This window comes from Chiloscyllium plagiosum, chromosome 2 (genome assembly GCF_004010195.1).
Source record: "Chiloscyllium plagiosum isolate BGI_BamShark_2017 chromosome 2, ASM401019v2, whole genome shotgun sequence".
In the NCBI taxonomy this organism is placed as follows: domain Eukaryota; kingdom Metazoa; phylum Chordata; class Chondrichthyes; order Orectolobiformes; family Hemiscylliidae; genus Chiloscyllium; species Chiloscyllium plagiosum.
Genome location: NC_057711.1, coordinates 10,117,788 through 10,143,729, shown reverse-complemented (window position 1 = coordinate 10,143,729; position 25,942 = coordinate 10,117,788). Strand labels below are relative to the sequence as shown.

The 25,942-nt window shown below is 40.1% G+C and overlaps 1 protein-coding gene across 1 annotated transcript in view; it reads left to right on the top strand.

The window, feature by feature from the left end:
• The first annotated feature begins 393 nt into the window (after window positions 1-393).
• Window positions 394-25,942, top strand: part of rgs12b (regulator of G protein signaling 12b) — a 269,956-nt gene continuing 244,407 nt past the window's right edge. Inside the window, exons 1-2 of the mRNA XM_043703699.1 lie at window positions 394-687; window positions 1,734-3,763. Of these exons, the coding sequence (XP_043559634.1) occupies window positions 1,871-3,763 (1,893 nt within the window). The 5' untranslated portion in view covers window positions 394-687; window positions 1,734-1,870. The remainder of the gene's footprint in view (window positions 688-1,733; window positions 3,764-25,942) is intronic.

The following is a 25,942-nucleotide window of genomic DNA, read 5'->3' as shown; positions in this document are numbered from 1 at the left end:
CACGTTAAAGTTTCAGCTCTTTCCTCGGACTCCTCAATGGTGAGGGTACAATTAGTGAAAGGGCGGTATCTTCAGATGATTGACGGGATTCTTATCCAATAGACAATGTGGTTGCCCCTGGCGACGGCGTCGAAACATTAGTCGCTATTGTCTCATTGGCGGAGGCACCCGCCATCAGGTTAGGGTGAGCCCTGTGTCAGTGGAACAATCCTGGAAGTTATTCTTTGGTTGGAGAAAGAAAGAGATCTCTCCAAAGTTGAGACCAAGGAGCCATTTGAAGCAATCCCTAAGGAGAGTCGGGCTTCCATTTATAGCACGGACTCAGTGTAAATGTGTAGAAGCAGCGCTAATGCTTCAAATCCGCATTTGGGGAAAATTCGGTATGTAAAAGATTAGCGGAAAAATCCGCTCCATCGTGTTTTAATGAAGTGTTTCCATCTTCTCACTTAATATTTTCAACTGCGCCAAAAGGAAATACTCATCTTTTATTTTTAAGGGGTGGGGTTGGTGTTTTGGATTTTGTCCGGCCTGAGTGTGTGTGATGTCTCAATCTTATCTTTTAGCGCCGTAAAACAACGGCTGAAAACCAAACAGTGTATTAGGTACTTTTTTTTAATCGATCTACATTTGAAGCCTTTAAACCGGGCCCAAGCGTTTGTAATCCAGGTATCCCATCAATCAAACAAAGTGAGTCTTGTTTCTCTTGCGATCTCCTTTTCCAGATGTAGTTTGATTGCAATTTGGTGTAAAACCTGTTAATGGGGTGGCTTTTAACAATGCAACTTTCCCACCACTTTCAAATGTGCTTTTCAGCTCTAGACAACCGATTCTGAACGTGGTATACTTTTAAAAATGTTTTAAAACATGTTTTGTACGAAATATAAGTGTGATGGGGACATTTGGGGATTCAATTCTGTAAGTAGAAAGACTTTGGGGAGTTTCTGACAGTTGTTGCAAGTGCTTGCTTACTTATAAAGATAGAAATGTAAACATCTAGAATTTTTGGGTCAGAGTAAATTTGATGTTGATATCACTTAAGAATTATGGATTCATTTTACAATTGAAAATGAATAGAGTATTTGTTATTAGTATGGTTATTGTAAAAGTTTCTAGATTTTATGACATTTAAAATAATAACACTAGTGTAATCACCACTTCTTAAGAGTTCTGTGGAAGTTTACATTGTTGAGCACATTTGCAATAATTGAAACTTAATTATTTTGTGTTCTGTGAAAGTTTTATTCTAGACTACTTTATATTGTAAAAATGTTTTCAGGTATTGGAACACATTTTGTAAAACGCTTCACAGTAAATGCAATGTTTCCTTTCTTTCCAGGCATTGTTTTTTCAGCAGAGCAAAAAAATGCTCTCTGTGACAAGCAGGTTATAAAAAAGTCTCTTATATGAATTATAAGAGGGTGGGGTTGTGCACACTGTTTTTATTAGGATAAATTGTTGCATTATATTCCAATTAACAAATGTGCACCAGTCTAGATGCTTATCATTGAAGAGCACAAAGGTCAAAAATTACTAATTAATATGAAATTTTCACATAAACAAGAACCCCTGTAAATGAGTTCTGATAACTATTTTCCAAAAAAAAACCCGATCAAATAAGTGACTTGTATTAGAAAGTTATTGAGTGGAATCATGTTAAGAATTTACTTTCTCTCCCCACAATAGCTTGTGTGGAACAACAGTAGTTTGATATGTATTTTGTTTTACCTTTTCAGGTGTTTTTATTGGGATTTTGAGAGATATTTAAAGACACAGCTACAATGAACTTTTTACTGAAGCACTTGGCCAGTTGGTTCCTGGCCATCCCAGTGCCATTTCAAGTTTACTATTATGCATTGTAGGAATATAAACAATGCAGAGGCAAGCTGATCAATTGAAGCGCCATTCAAACACCAATCCTTCCCTCCGGATCAGGAATGTGGATATCGCCAGGGGAAGAACTGGATATGGATTCACACTTTCTGGCCAAGCTCCCTGTGTCCTTAGCTGCATTCTGAAAGGAAGCCCAGCACATTACGTTGGGCTTCGCTCTGGTGATCGCATACTTAATGTTAATGACATTAATGTCTCTAAAGCCTCTCATGAAGATGTTGTAAAATTGATAGGACAATGCACAGGCGTACTACGCCTTGTCATTGCTGAGGGTAGTAACCACTCTGATACAGGTTCTAGTGATGAGGAAGTTTATTTCAATGAAGGCAAAGCAGCTTGGATGAACAGTAAACCAAAGTCAAAATTACTGGGTCTAAACAGAGCTGAAAAAGTAGTTGCTGATGTCCAGTCAGGTGGCATATTTAAGATGCTTTTTGACAATTCCAATAATTCTGCCAAATGTGGGAAGACCTGTATACAGCAACAAGGACAAATGACTGAAAAAGCCAATGGATTTCCAAGCAGATCTAGAAGTGCAAAAACAAACCACAATTCACTTTCTGAGGAAGAAGTTATGAAGGTGTTGAATGATGACTCTGTTTTTGTCAATGGCCTTGAAAACCAAGATGGATTCATTTTAGATGCTAGCATTTTGAATGTTGGGATGGTTGTAGGCTACTTGGGTTCCATTGAATTGCCTTCAACAAGTTCAAATCTGGAAAATGATAGCTTACAGGCTATCCGTGGCTGCATGCGACGTCTGCGTGCTGAGCAGAAGATTCATTCCCTTGTCCTAATGAAGATAATGCATGACTGCATTAAGTTATTCAATGACAAAAATATTGTTCTAGCTGTGTATCCTGCAGAAAAATTGGCCTTCAGTGCTGTGTGCCCAGATGATCGAAGATTCTTTGGATTGGTGACCATGCAAATGTCTGATGACCAAAGCCTTGCTAGTGAAAATGATGGTGGGCTGAGGACTTCATGTCATGTCTTCATGGTAGATCCAGATCTCTGTCAGCATAAAATTCACCAGGGTATTGCTAGGCGATTTAGTATTGAATGCACTCCGGACTATGGTGGCTGCTTGGAGTTTCCCCCTTCCTCTCAGCCTGTTCTTCAGTTTGTATCTGTGTTGTACAAGGACATGGGGGAGTCATTTGAAAATGTGCGTGCAAGAGCTTTTCTTGATGGGGACCTGTCTGATGGTCAGCAGAACAATAGTACTGGCAGTAACAGTGATAGTGGAATTGGATGCTATAGTCAGGAGGAAAAGAATAACAGAGTTTTAGTTGTTGATCTGGGTACCAACTCAAACAAACATGCCCCCCATGTTGCTTGGGGTAATGTCCAAGCTAAAGGACAGATGCAAGGTACTTCTCAATGGAATGGAATGGTTACCATGGAAGGTAAATTACATTCTTCCCGACTTTCAGATTTGGCACAGGCTGATTGTACTTTGCATAACGGTAACAGACATCTTGGTCCTTCTGCTCGACTTGATGTTCCAGGAACATCTCCGTGGTCTGTGTTTACTTCAACTAAGAAATCCGATACAGTGAACAGTACTCCTTCTGCAACTCCAAGATGGCTTCCCCTTCACATTCGTAAGGACTGGCAGTACTGTAGCAGCAGTGATCAGGAATCCTATGCAGAATCCACAGATGGACTGTCCAGTGTGAATTGTAGTACACTGAAGCAGGATCTTCCCCCTCCAATGACCAAGATTCAGACAGAAAAATATCGAGTTGGGAGTGGGTTAGGCCAGCCTTTTCGCATTGTAGCTCAGAAGAATGAACTGACAAGTAAATTGTTTGGAATTGAAAAAATGTTTGGGATACAGCAAAGCAACAAGAAAAGCAAAGACAAAAAGGTAAGGTTGTGACACCGTAAATGTTAGTGCTCAACATTTTGTATTTTGTTGTATGATGTCTTTGATAAGTTATCAAAAGTGCACTAGAACTGATGTTTCCTCTTGTGCTTTGCAGAATTTGATTTTAAGAATGCTGAATTAGCATGTTTCAACTTTATCCTTTGCAGCTACCAAAGGTGCTTCATAATTACAAGCATGAAACAGTCATTCATCCAGTTTGGGCTTCAACTAGCTTGTTGCATGTGCTTATAAACATTCTCAATTACACTACTCTTTACATGCTACAGAATACATCGACCTTTCCTTAAAGTTGATTTATCTTCCCTTTGCAGTAAAAAGCGTTTACAAAGGCTTTAAGTCGCTGTGAAGTCGGCTGACGGAAGCAGGGTGTCCATGGTATGTGCGTACATACTGAAGATACTGCATCTGTAGTGCGCCAAAGTCTTTACATGCACTACAGACATTGTTGCAATACCTTTACTCCATGTTGAACAGGCATATCAAAACATTGCCATGAAATGACATGGAGTTTATCTGAACTCGTTTTAATGCATTGTATCCACTGCATGTAAATTATGTAATGGACAGATTAACATAGCATGTATTGAGACAATATCCTTTTTTCTTGTTCAGTAATTTTAATATGTTCTAAAACATTATTTTATTCTGGTTGAAGAGGGTAGTTATTAATGTAAAACTAACTGTGGTTGAGATTAATTGGATGATAACATTTAAGTTGAAACTTTATTGCTGGAACAGCACAGCAGGTCAGGCAGCATCCAGGGAACAGGAGATTCGACGTTTCGGGCACAGGCCCTTCTTCAGGAATGGCCTGTGCCCGAAACGTCGAATCTCCTGTTCCCTGGATGCTGCCTGACCTGCTGTGCTGTTCCAGCAATAAAGTTTCAACTTTGATCTCCAGCATCTGCAGACCTCACTTTCTCCTCGATGATAACATTTAAGATACTGTGGAAAAAGTTTCCATTGTGGATGGGGTAGGGACACTCAGACTTGTTTCAAAATGCATTATTAGTTTAAGTAGTCGTCCAGAAAATTATGGAAGCTCAGTCATTAAATATATCCAAATCAAAATTAACCTATTCTCGAACTACAAGCGGAGTCGAGTGTTATGTGAAATAAGCAGGAAAGTGGATTAGAGGCCAGAATCAGAGTGGTGCTGGAAAAGCACAACAGGTCAGGCAGCATCCGAGGAGCAGGAAAATCGACATTATGGGCAGAAGCCCTCCTGATGAAGGGCTTTTGCCCATAATGTCGATTTTCCTGCTCCTCGCATGCTGCCTGACCTGCACCACTCTGATCTAAACTCTGGTTTCCAGCATCTGCAGTCCTCATTTTTGCCTAGCGGCCAGAATCAGATCAACCATGTCCTTATTGAATAACAGAGTAGGCGTGAGGCCTTAGCCTAGTCCTGCTCCTATTTCTTCTAATACAAAAACGTTGGAGCTTAAAGAGGCCATTCAGCCCATCAAGTCTGATCTACCATTAAATGCAATCATGGGTGATTTGATAATTCTCAACTCCACTTTCCTGCCTTTTTCCTACATGCCATGATTCCCTTACTGGTGAAAAATCTGCCTATCTGAACTTTGAATATATTTAACAATATCCACACTCAAGAACCCTGTGCAGTAAATAAATTCCACAGTTTTATTATCCTCTGAATAAAGAAATTCCTCCTCTTTTCTTCCTTAAATGTGCAACCCTTTGTTCTGAGATTATGCTCACTTGCCTAGAATCTCCCACAAGGGGAGACAATCTTACCACATGTACACTGCCCAATGCCATAAGAATCTTTCAATATGAAACATCTTTCAGTATGTTTCAATAAGGCTGCTTCACCCCTTAACCTTCTAAATTCTAAAGAAAATAGGCCTAATTTGTGTAATCTGCCCTCATGACTTAACATTTAAGTCCAGGTATCCTTGTAAACCTGCGGTGTATTCCCTCCAAGGCCAATATATTCTTCTATAGGATTGTGGCTGATCTGACATTCCTGTGTATCATCTACAAACTTTGCAACATTACAGTCACTTTCCTCATCCAAGTCATTAATATATTTCATTGTAAATAGTTGTGACCCCAGCACTGATCACATGGGATTCCATTAGTTGCGGTTGCCAACCTGAAAATGCCCCTCTTATCCCAACTCTCTGCTTTCTATTCGTTAGCAAGACCTCTAACCAATGCTAATATTCTATCGACAACACCAAAGGCTCTTGTCTTATTAAGTAGCCTTAGAATCATAGAATTTCACAGTATGGAAGGGGGCCATTTGACTCATCATTACTGTACCGACTACCAAGCTAGTCTCATTCTCCAGCATACTATCCTTCGCACTCTAAATTCATCACTTGCGAATATATATTCAGCTCTCTTTTGCACTCTCCAATGGAATCTACTTCCACCACTCTCCCAGGCAGTGCTTTTCAAATTGTAACAATTCTCTGAGTTAAGTTTCTCGTTATCGCACTCCTAGCTCTCTTGCTGACAGTCTTGAAATTGTGACCTCTGGTTACTGATATGCCAACAAGTGGAAGCAGAATATCTTTCTTTACCCTGTCAAAATTTTTCATAATTTTGAATACCTTAATATGCCTTCTGAAAATCCAAATGTATTATATTCACTCCTTCCATTCTATCTATCCTGCATGTTAACTCCTCAAAAAATTCTAGTTAATTTGTCATGAATGTCCTTGTTATATTATTTGGTTTTGAATTCCACTATTGCCATTAAGAATTCTGCAAATGTGAGCAGAAGTTTCAAAAGAACTGATGGGAACAGCTGGATTTTCAGAACATTTAACTTTGTTTAACTTTAGAAGACATCCAAGATTCTATCAAACCTCTGAACACTGCTGGACTTTATCTAATCTGAAGTTAGTTATGCTCTATTACAAACCAAAGGGTATAAACTGGTTCTCCTGAGGATGTCTAACTACTAGGTTTTGGTTAGCCAAAGTAACTGCAATATGGATTCTTCTGTGCTTCTAGAAAATGGAAAATATCAAAGCAAAATTGACAGAATAACTGCTCCTTATTGTTCATTGCCATTCTTCTTCAACTAAGTAATGAAATTTATTTGTAGTCTTGCTATAGTCATAATTTATGTCTGTATGGGACATAATCTTCAGCTTTCTTCAATTCAGCTGATCTTTTGCTAGTTTTAAGATTGATTGGTTGATTGCAATGTACATCTAGTGTTGCTAAGTGTGTACTTTCTGAACTGGTATATCTAACTGTCTATCAATATCCTTTTATTGGACTTCTTAAAGTAAGATGATTGGTCAGAGTGGTTGCTCTGTATTGTTTAGAACAAGTGTGTGCTTTGCTGGAGGAATGAGGAAGAAACTGAGTATGTTATATGAGGAGAAACGGAGTAGCATAGGCCTAGATTCCCTGGAGTTTAGAAGAATGAGAGGTGATCTAATTAAAATACGTTAATTTTTTTATCAGATATAGAGAAAAGTTTTCCTCGGCTCTGGCTTGGAAATCTGGAACATGGTGAGATGATTAAAGTCTGAGAATAAAGGGTTGATCGTTTAGGACTGAGGTGAAGAGGTTCTTTTCTCAAAGGGCTGTGAATCTTCAAAATACTTTACTCTACTCTAGAGAACTGTGGAACCCAGTTGTTGATTCCATTCAAGATACAGATCGATGGATTTTCGGTATAGAGGAAACTAAAGAAAATGAGGATAACGCGGAAAGATGTGTAGCCTACCCATTATCTAACTGAATAGCAGAACAGGCTTGAAGGACCAAGTTGCCTACTTGAGCTCCTATTTCTTATGTGTGGAGTTGCCATTGTAGAAATAATTGCTTTGGAGGATGATGTAGAGTGGAGGAGAGGATGAATTGTTCTAGAATGTGCATCAAAAAGTGACAGTTACTTATCTGTACTAAATTTTGCTGGTGTCCCTGTACTCCTGTCCCTTCTGGGAATGATCAATTCACCATCTGCTCTACAGCTGTAGGAGCAAAGTTTCTCGACTAGATGACAATACAGAATGGAGAGGAGCTACTCTGTTGGAGGAGCTAAATAAATCAGAGCATTTCGCTATTATAGTTTATTCACTGTTTTTAATGTAATTACATGGATAGGTTTTACTGATTTGGAATAAGTAGATCTGATCATAATAACTGTTGCTGTGTTAATTCAACTTGCTGTGCGATAAAGCTATTTAATGCTTTTAATTTAGTTTCACATTGGATAGATTGGAGAAATATAGATACAAATAAACTACATTACAGTCCATTTTAGGTTGCAAGGATCCATTCTTAGAAACCTTAGGTCACTCTAAAGTACAAATGTTAATATAAAATTTATTTAATGCTTTTAGAGTAACATGCTTAGAATCCACATGACAGCAACTGATTCCTATTGAAGCAGCGTAGGTGTCTGTATCAGTCCTAAATCTTTAACTGTTGGCAAATGAATAATTGATAATTCAAACATTGAAGAATATTTTCTGTAATAACTAAAGATAATTACAGTGATTGATTTTGTTCTTCTAAACGCGATTCCAAAGATGTTACCTAGTATGGTGATGAAACGTCTGAAAATGAACCTTCCAGCTCAGCGAGCAAACCTACATCCAAAACATGATTCTGTCTGTGGTGTTTTCAGCAATAACTTTGCCCCATATACTGGTTGCAGATCTGTCATTGATTTAAGGAACAATTTGAATTGTTAAATGTATTAATATTGAACAGATATTAAGCTGAGGTCCAGTCAGTAGTCTGATGAATGTCAAAAATCTCAAGGCACCAGAGTTTAAGAAGAGTGGGAGAGTTATTCCTGGTGTTCTAGACAAAATTTATCCTCCAATCAAAGTTACTGAAACATATTCTCTGATCATTAAATTGCAGTTTTGTGGGACCTTGCAGTTTGCAAATTGACTTCTACACAGTGACTATATTTCTATGCTTTAGTCGTACTTCAGTGACAGTAAAACTGTGTGAGACAAATTTAAGTTTGTGAAAGATGCTAAAAATATTATTTCATATATGGAGATGATTTCCTTGAATTCCAGGAGCAGCAATTTCTATTTTGTATGCTATTGCATTGTTCTGGAATCTTGGGGGAAAAAAGTCAAAACAACGGCACTTTTAAAAAATTGAGAAAGACAGACAAAAAGGCAGCAAGCACGTGGTCAGTAAGGGAGAAAGAGGAAGAAACCTACACTGCTATCTGACACGGCAGTGAATCTGCACAGTTACTGCCTTTCCGATTTGAGTTAATGTATCTCTGGACAACGGAGTGCATCCTGGAAAAATTAAAACAGTGAAATTCACAGCTGACATTGGAGGAACCTGTGTGAGTGAGCTCACAGCACAGGAACAGATAAGTGCATAGTTTTTAACCTTGCTGTAAGTCTACAGTCGTGAGTACAATGGGTTCTTTGTTGATTATATGTTTTATTGAAATCTATCTCTTGGTTAAATTTTAAAAATATAAACCATAAGTACTAAGTTAGCCTGGAACACTGTTATTTTAGACCAATAAGACGGTGCTATTTTCTGGGTCAGTAGATTGTGAAGGACCAAAAATGGCCTTTAGTAGAGTTATATGGTCTTCCTGTTGGATGTGGGAATTTAGGGACTGTTTCCATTTTACTGATGATTATGTCTGCAGCAAGTGTTGTGAATCCTGACAGATCGCATGGATCAGTTGGAGTGGCAGTTAGAGGCAATGAGGAATTCGCAAGAGCTAGGGGAAATGATGGATGGCAGTTATAGGAAGGGAGAAATGCTACAGATACAGTTAGGTAGATGAGTTAACTCCAGGAAAGGTAAGAGGGGTAGGCAGGTAGTGCAGGAGTCTTCTGTGGCTATCCCCATTTCAAATGAGTATGCTGTTTTGGAAAATTTAGGGGGCGATGGACTGTCAGGGGAATGTTCCATGAACAGCTAAGTTTCTGATATAGAGACAGGCTGTACTGTAATGACAGTTATGTCAGGTTCCTCACGATAGATTGTGATAGGGGATTCTCTAGTCAGAGGCACAGGCAGACGTTTCTGCAGCCAGCAGTAAAAAATCAGAATAGTGTGTTGTCTGCCTTGTGCCAAGACCAAGGATGTCTCTGAGAGGGTGCAGAATATTCTGAAAGGGGAGAGGGACCAGCAGGAGGTCATTGTACACATTGGTACCAACGACATAGGAAGGAAAAACGATGAGATTCTGAAGGAAGAATATAGAAAATTAGGCAGGAATTTAAAAAGGAAGCCCTCTAGAATAGTAATAGTTGCATTACTCCCGGTGCTACGAGATAGTGAGGGTAGGAAAAGGAGGATAGAGCAGATGAATGCATGGGAAGAAGCTGGTGCAGAAGAGAAGCATTTACATTTTGGATCTGAATCTCCTCTGGGGTAGAAGAGACCTGTACATGAAGGATGGATTGCACCTGAATTGGAAGGGGATTAATATACTATCAGGGAGATTTGCTAGAGCTGCTTGGGAGGATTTAAACTAGTACGATGGAGGGAGTGGGACCCAGGGAAATAGCGAGGAAAGAGATTAATCTGAGACTGGTACAGTTGGGAAAGGAAAGAGTCAAACAGTCAGGGCAGGCAGGAACAAAGCAGAGAACAAGGTAGACTGATAAATTAAACTGCATTTACTTCAGTGCAAGAGGCCTAGCAGGGAACTCAGGGCATGGGTTAGGACATGGGACTTTGATATCAGAGCAATTACAGAAACATGGCTCGGGGATGAAGAGGATTGGCAGCTTAATGTTCCAGAATACAAATGCCATAAGAAGAATAGAAAGAGGGGCAAGAGAGAAGGGTGACTGGTATCTTTCATGAGGGCTGGTATTGCTGCTTTACTTAAAGAGGATATTCCTGGGAATACATTTATTTGGGTAGAACTGAGAAATAAGAAAGGGATGATCACCTTATTGGGATTGTATTATAGACCCCCAAATAGTCAGAGGGAAATTGAGAAACAAATTCGTAAGGAAATTTCAGTTGTTTGTAAGAAAAATAGGGTGGCTATGGTAGGGATTTTAACTTTCCAAACATCGACTGAGACTGCTGTAGTGTTAAGGGTTTAGATGGAGAGGAATTTGTTAAATGTGTACAAGAAAATTTTCTGGTTCAGTATGTGATTGTACCTACTGGAGAAGGTGTAAAACTTGACCTATTCTTGGGAAATAAGGCCTGGCAAGTGACTGAGGTGTCAGTGAGGGAGCACTTTGGGGCCAACGACCATAATTCTATTAGTTTTAAAATAATGATGGAAAAGGATAGACCAGATATAAAAGTTGAAGTTCTAACTTGGAGGAAGGCTAATTTTGACTGTATTAGGCAAAAACTTTCAAAATTAGAGTGGTGCTGAAAAGCACAGCAGGTCAGGCAGCATCCGAGGAGCAGGAAAATCGACATTTCGGGCAGGAGACCTTCATTAGGAATGAGGCTGGAAGCCTAGGGGATGGAGAGATAAATGGGAGGGGATGGGGCTCGGGAGAAGATAGTTTAGAGTGCAGTAGGTGGATGGAGGAAGGGGTAAAGGTGATGGATTGGAGAGGAGGGTGGATCGGATAGGTGGGAAGGAAGATTGACAGGTGGGACAGGTCATGAGGATGGTGTTGAGCTGGAAGTTTGGAACTGGGGTAAGGCAGGGGGGAGGGGAAATGAGGAAACTGGTGAAGTGCACATTGATGCCCTGGAGTTGAAGGGTTCTGAGGTGGAAAATAAGGCGTTCTACCTCCAGGCAATGGGTGGTGAGGGAATGGCGGTGGAGGAGGCCCAGGACCTGCATGTCCTCGGCAGAGTGGGAGTGGGAGATGAAATGTTTGGACACGGGGCGGTGGGGTTGACTGATGCGGGTGTGGCTAGAGGAACTCCTGGAAAATGGGAAGCCTTCAAAAAGCCTTCAGAAGGGCAGCAGTGGGTTGGTTAGCTAAGTTGGCTGGATGACTGGTTTGCGATGCAGAGTAACATCAACAGTATAAGTTCAGTTTTAGGAGGCACAGTGGCTCAGTGGTTAGCACTGTTGATTCACACTGCCAGGGACCCGGGTTTGATTCCAGCCTGGGGTGCCTGTCTGTGTGGAGTTTGCACATTCTCCCTGTGTCTGTGTGGGTTTCCTCCCACAATCCAAAGATGTGCAGGTTAGGTGAATTGGCCACGGTGAATTGCCCATAGTGTTCAGAGATGTTTAGATTGGTTAGTCAGGGGTAAATGTAGGGGATAATCGGGTTGGGGAATGGGTCTGGATGGGTTTACTCTTCAGAGGGGTCAGGGTGGACTTGGTGGGCTAAAGGGCCTGTTTCCACACTGTAGATATTCTATTCTATTAAAAAAAAGAGGTAACAAGAGTCCAGAGACTGTATGTTCCTGTTAGGGTGAAAGGAAAGGCTGGTAGGTGTAGGGGATGCGGGATGATTAGAGAAAGTGAGGTTTTGGTTAAGAAAAAGAACGAAGGATATGTTAGGTATAGACAGGAGAGATTGTGTGAATTCTTAGAAGCATATAAAAGTAGTAAGAATATACTTAAGAGGGAAATCAGGAGGGCAAAAGGAGACATGAGATAACTTTGGCAAATAAGGTTAAGGAGAATCCAAAGGGTTTTTATAAATACATTAAGAACAAAGGGTAATAAGGGAGAGAGCAGGGCCCCTCAAGGATCAGTAAGGCAGCCATTGTGGAGCTGCAGGAAATGGGTGAGATGTGAAACGAGTAATTTACATCATTGTTTACTGTGGAGAAGGACATGGAAGATATAGAATGTGGGGGAAATAGATGGTGACATCTTGAAAAATGTCCATATTTCAGAGAAGGACGTGCTGGATGTCTTGAAATGCATAAAAGTGGATAAATCCCCAGGACCTCCCTAGAACTCTGTGGGAAGCTAGGAAAGTGATTGCTGGGCCCATTGCTGAGATATTTGTATAATCAATAGTCACAAATGAGGTGCCAGAAGACTGGAGGTTAGGTAATGTGGTGCCACTATTTAAGAAAGGTAGTAAGTATAGCCATAGAATATTTAAAGGCTTCTAGATGAGTAGAAAGAGTTTGAAGGGATATGTGCAAAATGCTGGCAAATGAGACGAGATGAGGGGAGGATACCTGGTTGGCATGGACAAGTTGGACCGAAGGCTCTGTTCCGTGCTGTACATCTCTATGACTATGACTATAACTCTATATTTGTGTATGCATTTTTTTAGATAATGGCTCACTGCAGCAGTATCACTACAGATTTTGGTCTTTGCTGGAAATAGAAGTATTTATTTTGAACCTTAGTCATTTCCGTTTTCTTCTGAGTATATTTTTTGCAAATGGTTTGATGTAGTATTAACAAGTTAATCCAGTATAGATAGGACTTGTTAGCCTTTATTTCATGCACAAACCACATTATATGCTATAGAAATTAATTTAAGAGTTTGCAGCTTTTTTACTTGTTGGTCCTTCTGATACCTTTTAAATTAAAGAACTTTGGGAAATTATTTTTTCTTCATGTATTACAATTCTGTTTTTAGGATATGCTTTTATTGAATCATAAGACATGGCAGCACTGAAATCAGACTTTTAATACATCATGGCTGTCTTGGTGTTTATATTTTCTATATCTGTGAGTTAACTCCTGCATTTTCTCTGGAGATCTGTCGAAACTTCTGTTTCTCAAGAAGTTTTCTAATACGTTTTTCATAAGTTTATGAAAATAATCTGCATTCTACCCATAGTATATTTACAAAGAAATCTAATTCTCCCTCTAATACTTAGGGATTACTTTTTAAGATTGTCTTTTACCTGTAATTACCTACCATAACATTGAAGACCTTTATCAGAGCAATCTTAGTTTTTTTCTGCTGTAATGTGGGAATACAATAACTCAAATTCTCAAGTCTGTGTTCATAAACACTGTCAGCAGTAAATGCAATTTACTTGAACTTTGTCTTGGAGTATTCATAACTTCATTGAATGAGATTGTGTTCTATAACTAAGATAATGCCTATGGACGTGCTCTGTATTCAAACTTCAATTTTGAATTTGTGTTTGGAATGGAGGAAATGACAACTGATTTGGGAAAGCATGATTGGGAACTAATTAGAGATATTAATAAAATATTCAATCTAGGGCTTGAGTGCTGAAACCAAACTATAGCAGGAAAAATAGCATCATAACTGCCCTTAATTTAATCATAAATTGTAACCTTGCATGTTATTCTTGAAATACCTGTGCTAAATGTTGTGTATTATGAGCGTATTTTAATAGAAAGGTTCTATCATTATTTACTAAAACAAAGGTTAGAAATATAGTGTTTGTTTCATTTGATAGTGAGCAAATGTTTGCCAGGTGAACACAGTTCAGTTACATATAATTAGTCATGTTTTTGCACCATTCAAGGTTTTTTGAAAACTTGTTTGCATTTTCATGACACTGTCTCCTCTGGCATATAGTGCCTAATTTTGCATTGAGGACAATTTTTTTTTCTCATGAGTGAGTGTCCCACTAACCAAGCAAATATGTGCTGATTCATGTTGAACGCATTTCTGACATTTATTATTAGTGCATTAGAGAAAAGCATGTCTTAAGGTTTCAGCCTAAATTATTCATATATCCTGTCTAATTAACTAGCTCTGTAGACTTGCACAGCACGGATGGATATTGTGTCTGTAATTAGTATGATGATCCTACAAGTTGTGTTAGAAGCATATTAAAAATGTAGAGCTCAAGGATAAAGGATGCTAATTTCAGGAGCAGTTAATATGAAGCTAGGATGTTGTTATGGAACATAGAACATTACAGCACAGTACAGGCCCTTCGGTCTGTGATGCTGCGACGACCTGTGGAACCAATCTGAAGCCTCTCTATCCTACACTATTACATTTTCATCCATATATTTACCCAATGACCATTTAAATGCTCTTAAAGTTGGCGAGTCTTCTACAGTTGCAGGCAGTGTGTTTCGTGCCCCTACTATTCTCTGAGTAAAGAAACTGCCTCTGACATCTGTCCTGTATCTATCACCCCTCAATTTAAAGCTAAGTCCCATTGTGCTAGCTGAAGGACCTGTACTGCGCTGTAATGTTCTATCTTCTTTGCAGTCAATTTGGACAATGTAGTGTTCTTTAGTAAGTCCTGGAAAGATCACATGGTACAGTTGGCAGAGCTCTTTGAACGACTATGAGAAGCGAAATTGGTAATAAACTTAAACAAATCTGAATTCGCGAAAGCAGGAGTGATGTTCTTTGGACATTGATCATAGAAGGTTGACCCCATTGAATGCAAAGATGAAGGCCATCAAGGAATTTCCACAACCAACCTTGAAGAAAAAGGTGCTTTGATTTTTGGGACTAAGTGGATTCTATCGAAAGTTTGTTCCAAACCTCAGCAATGTAGTGGCACCTTTAACCGCATTGCTGAAGAAAAACACAAAGTTTCAGTGGATAGAACAATGCCAGGAGGCATTTGACCATTTAAAAGCAATATTAACCACCGCACCAGCTTTAGCTACCCCAAACTTTTTGAAATGCTTCAAAGTTGCCATCGATGCTAATGACATAGGAGTTGGAGCTGTATGATGAGATTGAACAGCCAGTTGGTTACTTTTCAAAGAAGCTCAACATCCACCAAAGGAAATACTTCAAGATCAAAAAAGAACTATTGAGTTTGGTACTAGCCTTACAACATTTTCATGTGTATTTCACGAACAGTGTGTCGGAGCCAGTTGTGTACATGGATCACAATCCTCTTACATTCTTCGAACGCTTTAAAGGCAGGAATATGAAACTATTTCATTGGAGTCTTATGTTACAGAATTTTAATTTTCAAATCATACATGTTGTGGGTCATAAGAATGTAATCGCAAATACATTATCGCGGATTTAACTGATTAAGTTTAGATGAGATTGATATCTATCCAATGTACTCCTCCCTCACTTAAGAAAAAAATGAACCATTATAATGAAAAGATGGCTTCATATTTTTTTCTATTCCTTAACCACATTACCATGACCCTACATATAAGTTCAATCTAAGTTCATCTTAACTTCTTCTGATATGTTATTTATATATAGGAAGAAGTTAAGATGAACTTAGATTAAATGTTATATTTATGTCATGGTAATGTGGTTAAGGAATAAAAAAAATATGAAGTCATCTTTTTATTATAATGGTTCATTTTTTTTCTTGGGGGGAAGGTGTTATGAAGGTGTAGGTGTACTGTACCTTTAAGAGAGAGAGGAAGCTGATAAGGACTGACTGAAAGCATAGAGTCATAGAGATGTACAGCATGGAAACAGACCCTTCAGTCCAACCCGTCCATGCCAACCAGATATCCCAACCCAATCTAGTCCCACCTGCCAGCACTCGGCCCATATCCCTCCAAACCCTTCCTATTCATATACCCATCCAAACGCCTCTTAAATTTTGTAAACCTCTGTAAGGTTTCACCCCTCAGCCTACAATGCTCCAGGGAAAACAGCCCCAGCCTGTTCAGCCTCTTCCTATAGCTCAAATCCTCCAACCCTGGCAACATCCTTGTAAATCTTTTCTGAACCCTTTCAAGTTTCACAACATCGTTCCGATAGGAAGGAGACCAGAATTGCACACAATATTCCAACAGTGGCCTAACCAATGTCCTGTACAGCTGCAACATGACCTCTCATTTTGTCCAGCAACACTCCCTAGGACCTTGCCATTATGTGTATAAGTCCTGCAAAGATTTGCTTTCCCAAAATGCAGCACCTCACATTTATCTGAATTAAACTCCATCTGTCACTTCTCAGCCCATTGGCCCATCTAGTCAAGATCCTGTTGTAATCTGAGGTAACCTTCTTCGCTGTCCACTACACCTCCAATTTTGGTGTCATCTGCAAACTTACTAACTGTACCTCTTATGCTCGCATCCAAATCATTTATGTAAATGACAAAAAGTGTGCTGACTAATTTAAAAATGTAATATTTGGTTGAAACAAATGGCTAGCGTTGCATTGCCATGGAACAAAAACAAATTCAAATTCAATCAATCAGTTTAAATTATCCCCCAGATACCTAAATCCAATCGAATTAGAATTTTAATGTTTGGAATGACATGATCTGATGTTTCAGTGTATAAAATTGGATATTTTGAGCATTAAGACTGCCAGCAGAATAGCTCTCTGAAAGGTACCTGTCCTTAAGAAATTTGTGCAGCAGAAGACCGAAGCTAGTCTAGAGAGATCTACAGAGAACATTCGATATCCGAAGATGAAAACTGGGTTTGAAATTGATTTGCCGTAAATTTAAGAGGGAATTTATTGGACCAGTATTGTAGAGTGGAAGGTAAAAGATAGATCTAAAAGAAAGGAGTTGTAAATAGTTGTGATTTTAATGTTCTCTGTTGGACTTAAAGAATAAAATGGTTAATCTTTACTTTAAATAGTGAAATCTGGGATAGTTCTTTGCCTCTCGAAATTTTACAGATTATGGCTCTGACATTTTAAATCATGATTGATCATCCCATGCAATTCCCATATCCTTTGATATCATTAGTAACTAGAGATCTATCAATTTCTAAGTTGAACTTACTTAATGATAAAACTTCCACAGCCCTGTGCAGTTGAGAATCCACAGATTCACTGCCCTCTGAGTGAAGAGGTTTCTCCTTATCTCAATCCTAAATGGCTTGTCTTTTATTTTAAGAATATATCCCTGGGGTCTGGACCCTATTCCATATCTGCGTTTACACTGTCTATCCTTTTAAGAATTTTGATTTATTTGACAATTGGTTAAAGCATTTTTCTTTGTGTTTCTCATTTCTAAGCGAAACTAAACGAGGAGAATTTTGTGTGGTCTGCAAAGACCAAGAAATGTGTTGGGCTATGTAGCTGAAATTTTGTTTTCCAGACATCAGGTTCAAATTGAGATCTTAACTCAAGCATTTGTTTATTGCCTGTGGAACATCATTATGGCACAATCCTATATGTAATACATTTGCATGCAGTGAATATGCTGCGAACAGTCGGTTAGGTTAAAAAGATTAGGGGCCTAATGGGCAGTGTCGGTGCTGGGGTGTTGTCACGCAGAGTCGCTTACAATGCTTTGAGTTCACCTACAACATTTCAATTGTCCTTGCTCAGTGTGTTCTCAAATATTGTCCTTTGTAATGTATGGAAGGCAGTGTATGTTCTAGAATCGTATGTTCTAGAAACAACCAAGAAAAAAAATGTCTTGGACAAATTTAGGAAAGAATAGAGAAATTCTTGTCTGTACCCAAAGATAAGTCAATTTTTACAAGTTCAATTTAGAGACCATCTTTATTAAGATCATAAGACCATAAGATATAGGAGCAGAAATTAGGCTGTTCAGCCCATCGAGTCTGCTCCACCATTCAATCATGGCTGATATGTTTCACAACCCCATTCTTCTGCTTTCTCCCCATAAACCTTGATCCCCTTGATACTCAAGAACCTATCTATCTCAGTCTTAAATGTATTCTATGACCTGGCCTCCACAGCCTTCTGTGGCAACGGATTCCATAGATTCACTACTCTCTGGCTGAAGAAGGTTTTCCTTATCTGTCTTCTAAAAGGTCTTCCCTTTACCCTAAGGCAATGCTCTTGAGTCCTAGTCTCTCCTACCAATGGAAATATCTTTCCAACATTTACTCTGTCGAGGACATTCAGTATTCTGTATGTTTCAATTAGATCCCCACCTCATCCTTCTAAACTCCATCCTATAAATCCAGAGTCCTCAAACGTTCCTCATATGTTAAGCTTTTCATTCTTGGGATCAGTCTTGTGAATCTCCTCTGAACACGCTCCAGGGCCAGTACATCCTTCCTGAGATATGGGGTGCAAAACTGCGCACAATACTCCAAATGTGGTCTGACCAGAGCCTTAGAGAGCCTCAGAGGTACATCCCTACTTGTATATTCAAGTCCTTTCAAAATAAATGCCATCATTGCATTTGCCTTTTTTAACTTCTGACTCAACCTGAAAGTTTACCTTGAGAGAATCCTGGACTAGAATTCCTAAGTCTCTTTGCACTTCAGACTTCTGAATTTTCTCCCCAGTTCAAAAGTAGTCCATGCCTCTATTCTTCCTACCAAAATGCATGACCTTACACTTGCCCATGTTGTGTTTCATCTGCCACTTCTTTGCCCACTCTTCTAACTTGTCCAAATCCTTCTGCTGCCTCCCCACCTCCTCAACATTACCTGTCCCTCGACCTATCTTTGTATCATCTGCAAATTTAGCCAGAATGCCCTCAGTTCCTTCATCTATATCATTACTGTATAAAATGAAAAGTTGTCCCAAACTGAGCCTGGTGGAACATCACTGGTCACCAGCTGCCATCCTGAGAAAGAACCCTTTATCCCCACTCTTCGCTTTCTGCCCGACAGCCAAGCTTCTATCCATGCTAGCACCTTGCCTCAACACCAAAGGCCTTCTTGATGTCCAGATAGATAACATCCATTGGTTTTTCTTGGTCTAATCTGCTTGTTACTTCCTCAAAGAATTCTAGCAGATTTGTCAGACATGACCTCCCCTTGATGAAATCATGCTGACTTTGCCCTATCTTGCCAAATACCTCCAAGACTTCAGAAATCTTATCCTTCACAATTGATTCCAGGATCTTACGCACAACTGAGGTTAGGCTACTTATTCTGTAATTTTCCGTCTTTTTCCTTACTCCCTTTTTAAACAGGAGTGTCACATTAGCAATTTTCCAGTACTCTGAGACCCTCCTTGATTCTAGCAATTTCTGAAAAATCACCACTAAGGCCTCCACTATCTTTTCAGCTATCTCACTTGGAACGCTGGTGTGTAGTCCATCTAGTCCAGGTGATTTATCCACCTTCAGGCCCTTCAGTTTTTCTAGCACCTTCTCCTTGGTGATGGCCACCATGCTCAGCTCTGCCCTCTCGCTGTCTTGAATTTTTGGGATATTACTCATGTCTTCCACCATGAAGAGTGACATGAAGTAATTATTCAGTTCCTCAGCCATTTCTTTGTTTCCCACGACTGTCTCTCCAGTGTAATTTTTCCAGCGGCCTGATGTCCACTTTTGCCTCTCTTTTGCCCTAGCTGAAGAAACGCTTGTAGTTTCCCTTTATATTTCTGGCTAGCTTACTCTCATATTTAATCTTCTCCCTCCTTATTTCTTTTTTTGTTGCCCTTGATTGGTCTTTGTAAGCTTCCCAAACTTCTGGTTTCCCACTGCACTTCGCCACATTAAATGCTTTCTCTTTTGCTTTTATGCAATCCCTGACTTCCCTAATCAGCCATGGTTGCCTCATCCTCCCTGTACCATGTTTCTTTTTTCCCTTGGGATAAATCTCTGCTGTGTATCCTGAATTACTCCCAGAAACTCCTGCCATTGCTGTTCCACTGTCTTACCTGCTAGGGTCCTCTCCCAGTCAATTCTACTCAGCTCCTCCTTCATGCCTCTGTAGTTGCCTTTGTTCAGCTGTAATACCGTTACCTCTGATTCTATCTTTCACTGCCTCCTAAGGATTCCTTCACCTTATGCTCCCTTATCAAGTCTGCCTCATTTCACAGCACTAAATCCAGTATTACCTATTCCCTAGTAGGCTCCACCACAAGCTGCACCAAAAAAGTCATCTCGTAGACATTGCACAAATTCCTTTTCTTTCAATCCACTACCAACTTGATTTTCTCAGTCTACCTGCATATCGAAATCCCCCTGATCATTGTAACTTTATCTTTCTGACAGACCTTTTCTGTCTCCTGGTCCATCTTGTGCCCCAGCTCATGATTCCTGTTTGGAGGCAGATACATAGATTTGATTTTTTTACCTTTATGATTCCTCCATTCTATCCACAAAGATTCTGCATCATGGACTGCTTCAGTGCAAATTCCCAGAAGAACATATCTTGGCTCTGTTTTTACAACAAAAGGGCACAAATAACCTCCCAGAAATGTTAGGGAACCAAGGGTCTTGTGAGAGGGCAGAATTGAAGGAAATCCATATTAGCAATAAAATGGTGCTAGGGAAATTTAATGGAGTTCAAGACTGACAAATCGCCAGGGGCTGATAGCAAAGAAAAGTCACCATAGTTCTAATGGACCATAAGGCTGTACTCTGTTTCGTGAGAGAAGACTTTAACCTGACTGTCACCGCGCCTTAGGCGAAGGGAGAGGTTGAGAAGGAAGTTCTTCATGGTAGCCTCTGCCAGTGTAGGAATTGGATCCATGCTGTTGGCATCACTCTGCATCGCAAACCAACAGTCTAGCCAGCTAAGTGAACTGCCCCCTTCCCCCAAAAAAGGGAGTCCTAAAGAAAGTGGCCCAGGAAATATTAGATGCATTGATGATTCTCTTCCAAAATGTTTTAGACTCTGGAGCAGTTCCTATAGATTGTCTTCTCTCCCCAAAGAGAGTGATGACTGTAGCTCCACTGCTTCAAAAGGGAGGAAGAGAAAAAAGTCAGAATTAATGACCAGTTAGCCTAACATCAGTAGTCGGAAAAATGCTTAAGTTCACTATATAAAGAATTTTTGAAAGGCACACATGGGTTTGGAGAAGGCCAGCATGGGGTTATGAATGAAAAACCAAGCTTGACAAATCCACTGAGGTGTTTTGAAGGATGTAGAACCAGTTGATGTAGTGTATTTGGATTTTCAGAAGGCTTTTGATAAGGTATCTTAGAAGAGGTTAGTGGGCAAAGTTAAAGCAATCCTTCTCCACCATACCATTGCTAATTTGGTTTGGGAGAAAGTGAGGACTGCAGTTGCTGGAGATCAGAGCTGAAAATGTGTTGCTGGAAAAGCGCAGCAGGTCAGACAGCATCCAAGGAGCAGGAGAATCGACGTTTCGGGCATGAGCCTGAAGAAGGGCTCATGCCCGAAACGTTGATTCTCCTAATTTGGTTTGCCCAATCTATATATAAATAGATATTTCAGCAGCATGGAAATCCAGGGTTGAGGGATAGGGAGTAATATATTGGCATGGATCAAGAATGGTTGACAGACAGGAAATGGAGAGTGGGAACTAATGGGTCTTTTTCTGAGTGGCAAGTAGCGATGAGTAGGGTCCCTCAAGGGCTAGTACTTTGGCCCCAGGTATTCATATATAAAACAAATAAATGAGGGAACCAAACACAACATCTTCCAGTAGACTCATGGCGTAAACCTGCACCTATTTGTGAAGAGGATACAAGGAGGCTTCAAGCTAATTTAGATAGGTTGAGTGGGCAGACACGTCACAGATGCTAAATGTGAAAAACAAGTGTCTTATTTAAATGTTGACATATTTAAAAATATGGATGTATAAAGGGATTTGTACAGCAGAAAATGAAAGTAGACAGGCAGTTGCAGCAAACAATTAGAGAGGCAAATGTATATTGGCCTTTGTTGCAAGATTATTCAGAAGTAGAGGTGTCTTACTGTGGTTATTACAGGGACTTGGTGAGACCATACCTAGAGTATTGTATGCAATTTTCATCTTGCTACCTAAGAAAGGATAAACCTGCCATTTAAGAAGGCCAGGAATGTTTCACTAGGCTGATATTGAAGTTGGTAAGACTATCCTATGAGGAGAGATTAGTTCGATTAACCATGCATTCTCTAGAATTTGGAAGGCTTAGAGGGAATTTGATTGAAGCATATAAAATTCTAACAGGGCTGTATTGACGAGATACAGGAAGGAAGTATTTTCTGTTGGAGAGTCAAGGACCAAGGTCTTTGGAAATGGTGTAGACCATTTAGGACTGAGATGAGGAAAGATTTCTTCACTCAAAAGAGTAGTCAACCTATGGAATTCTCTACCACAAAAGAGTCTGGAGGTCAAATCACTGAATAGATTCAAGAAAAGATTTTTTGATAGATTTCAAAGACATCTAGAGATTTGGGGAGAAAGTGAGAATATATTTGAAATAGCGAATCAGCCATGAATGTATTAAATGGTGGAGCAGGCTTGAAAGGCTAAATGGCCTACTCGTTCTCCTTGTTGCTATGTTTGACAGATCAGTTCGCTATCGGGTGATCTTCTCTGGGTCACCAGTGAGCTGACACTACTCTGATATCATATGGGGAGGCATTGCATGTCAGCACCACATCTCACTTGGGATGGTAGTGTGCTAACATCTTAGATAACAAAAGCTGCTGCTTCACTTTCCTAAAAGCTACATTTCCAAGGCTGACACCTTCTCAATAGCAGGTGTATAGGCACCAGGATGGATGCTGGGTTACATATGAATTTCCTGTAATAATTCTCAAACTGAAGGAAAGACGTGGGCTCGGAACAGACATAGGAGCTGGGGTACCTTTGGTCGCCCTCACTTTATCTTCCAAGGGGTTTAACCTGGTGTTATCGATTCTAGCCGAGTAGGCCACTTGGTTTGCTTAGAACGCATGTTTTTTCCTCTTGTGGCATACACCCATTTTGGAGAAGCTTTTAAGCACTACATCCGAATTCTTTAAATGCTCTTCATTAGTCTTCTGGGTTATTAGCACGTCATCCATGGGCGGCATGGTGGCACAGTGGTTAGCACTGCTGCCTCACAGCGCCAGAGACCCGGGTTCAAATCCTCCCTCAGGCGACTGACTGTGTGGCGTTTGCATGTTCTCCCCATGTCTGCGTGGGTTTCCTCCGGGTGCTCCGGTTTCCTCCCACAGTCCAAAGATGTGCAGGTAAGGTGAATTGGCCATGCTAAATTGCCCGTAGTGTTAGGTAAGGAGTAAATGTAGGGGTATGGGTGGGTTGCGCTTTGGCGGGTCGGTGTGGACTTGTTGGGCCGAAGGGCCTGTTTCCACACTGTAATCTAAATCTAAATCTAAATCATCCAGATAAATGACGACCTGGGGTAGACCTTGTAAAATGGTCTCCATCGTCCGCTGAAAAATGGCACAACCTGATGATACCCCAAAAGATAGTCTTGTATATTGGTACAAACCTTAGGGGAATCAATTATATATAATTCTGTTATGGACCAGGCCAGCCTCTTCAAAATATTTTAAATAGCCTAGACCCTAACTTTTTCTTATTTTAAAGGCAGATTTGAAGTGGATTTTCCAAGTGTGATGTAGTTGGTCAAACCAGTCAGTTTTAATCAAAACAGAATTTATTTGAACACTATGGTTGAAAGATGAACAAAAGAAAATAGAATTTAGAATATATTAACTATTGGAAAACTTAACCAAATTGATACAGCAACTTAACTACAAAGCTATTCCAATCCAGTAACATCCATAAACAACCCTTTGGCAAAAAGGTAAATTGAAACACAGATTCTTAGAGGCAGGAGGGTACAACTTCCAAAAGAGGATTCAGAGAGAAAAGCAGTCAGAAATCATCTGCTGAAACTTGGACCTTTTTTCTGGACTTCAGCATCGTGTGACTGCCACAGCTAAACCAAACTCGATAAAACCTGAACCGGGAGAACTGGTCACTCCCTTGCCATTGTGAAACTAGACACTTAGGGTCCTCTGCCTTTATGAGCTCTCTTGAAAAAAATGACAAAATAATCTCTTTAAAGTGACAGTACTTCTGGGAATCCTTATCTAATCACAATTGCAAGTATGCATGGCTCATGACCACTTTGTGAGGGACAGCTTCCTTCCCTGCCCCGGTTGGTTTTGATTATAAATGCTAGGGTTTGCGAATTTATCCAGCTGTGAAAAGCTGTTTTTCTTTATTTGAAATCGCCACATAGACAAACTGATCTGTCAGGCTTCACAATCAGAATGATCGGTGCTGCCCATTCCACAAACTGGACTGGTTTAATGATTCTTTTGCTTACCGGCCTTCTGATTTCTGCCTCTACTTTTGCACATAAGGCACATGGCACTGGGAGGGACTTGTAGAATCATGGAATCATTGCTTCCTGGTCAACACGCAAAGTAGACTTGGTCCGTTTGATAGTTGCTAGATCATCCTGAAAAACTTTGGATATTTAATTCTCACTTCACTCTAATTGAAAAACGTTGAGCCAATCAAGTTGAATCTTCCTCAACCAATTTCATCCCATCAAGCTTGGGCCCGAGTCTTTTACTACAATCCACTGTAACTAAAGTAACTGCTTTTCATATGAGACCAAACCACAGTTGTACCCTTAATCTGTAAGAGTTCCCTGGTATAGCTTCTCAGCCTGAATGAGGTCTTACACAAACTTCCAGAGCAAAGTTTGGTAAAAACTGGTTCCGTAATCACTGATGTACCTGCACCGGTATCGACCTCAATTAGAACTGGGTGACCGGTTAAGCAGATGTTTGGTTTGATTTGCATGTCACTAAGCAATTCAACTGTTCAAAACCAGCTGTATGTGGACTTTCCAGGGTGTGTTCTATCCTGATACCAACCTATGACTTCTCTTACTTAATTCAGGCCAAGTGGGATTCTTTTGCTGTCTCTAATCCAGATACCAGCATCAACTACAATAGCCTGTCAGTCTGGATCCTCAAAGTTTAACCATTTGGCCAAGGCTTGGCTTTGTTTTAGGGCTTTGCTGTGGATTAACCTAGAATCCCTCTGTTCAGGATATGTCCTGAGTAAGGCTATGCAATTGCCTTCACTCAAGTGGTGTTCCGCAAGCTCAGTCGACCAGGCGAGCGTGTCCACTTCTGTTGGAATACCCTGTAGTTCATAAACTCCGCTTGCTTCATTTTCTAATGCCAAAGTCCGCAGTAGTGCCTGTTTGAAGTCCTTTTGTGCTTCAGCTGGTAGGCACTTTTGCATGTTCACATCATTAATCCCACCGACCAAATGGTCTCTCAGGATCTCACTTAGAGTTAATCCCAAATCACAGGCCCCTGCCAATTGTCTAAACTTCACCAAAAATCCCGATACGGACTCCCTTAGTTCTCGAACTGCCAAGTAAAACCGATAGCATCTCAGAGTTAGAGGAGGGTTGTAATATTCCTTAGCTAAATTTGTTAACTGTTGAAAGGTTTTATTATCTGGTGCCTCAGGAGAAGTTAGGCTTTTCATAACTGAGAAGGCAGCGGGTCCCCAGTCTGTCAGGAGAATTACTTGTTGCTTTTCATCTGCCTCAATGTCATTTGCCTGGAAAAAAATAACGCATTCTTTCCACATACAGAGCCCAGTCTTCACCAGCAGGATCGAACAAGTCAAGCTTCCCAAATAGTGCATAATGCCAGAAGTGCTTTCCCCAACTCAAAGATGACTGTCAGTGAATCTCTTCATGGGCATGTTTTTCTCTCGTCACCACTGAAATAACTCCAAGAAGGCTGGTACCCCAGCACCAGGTCGA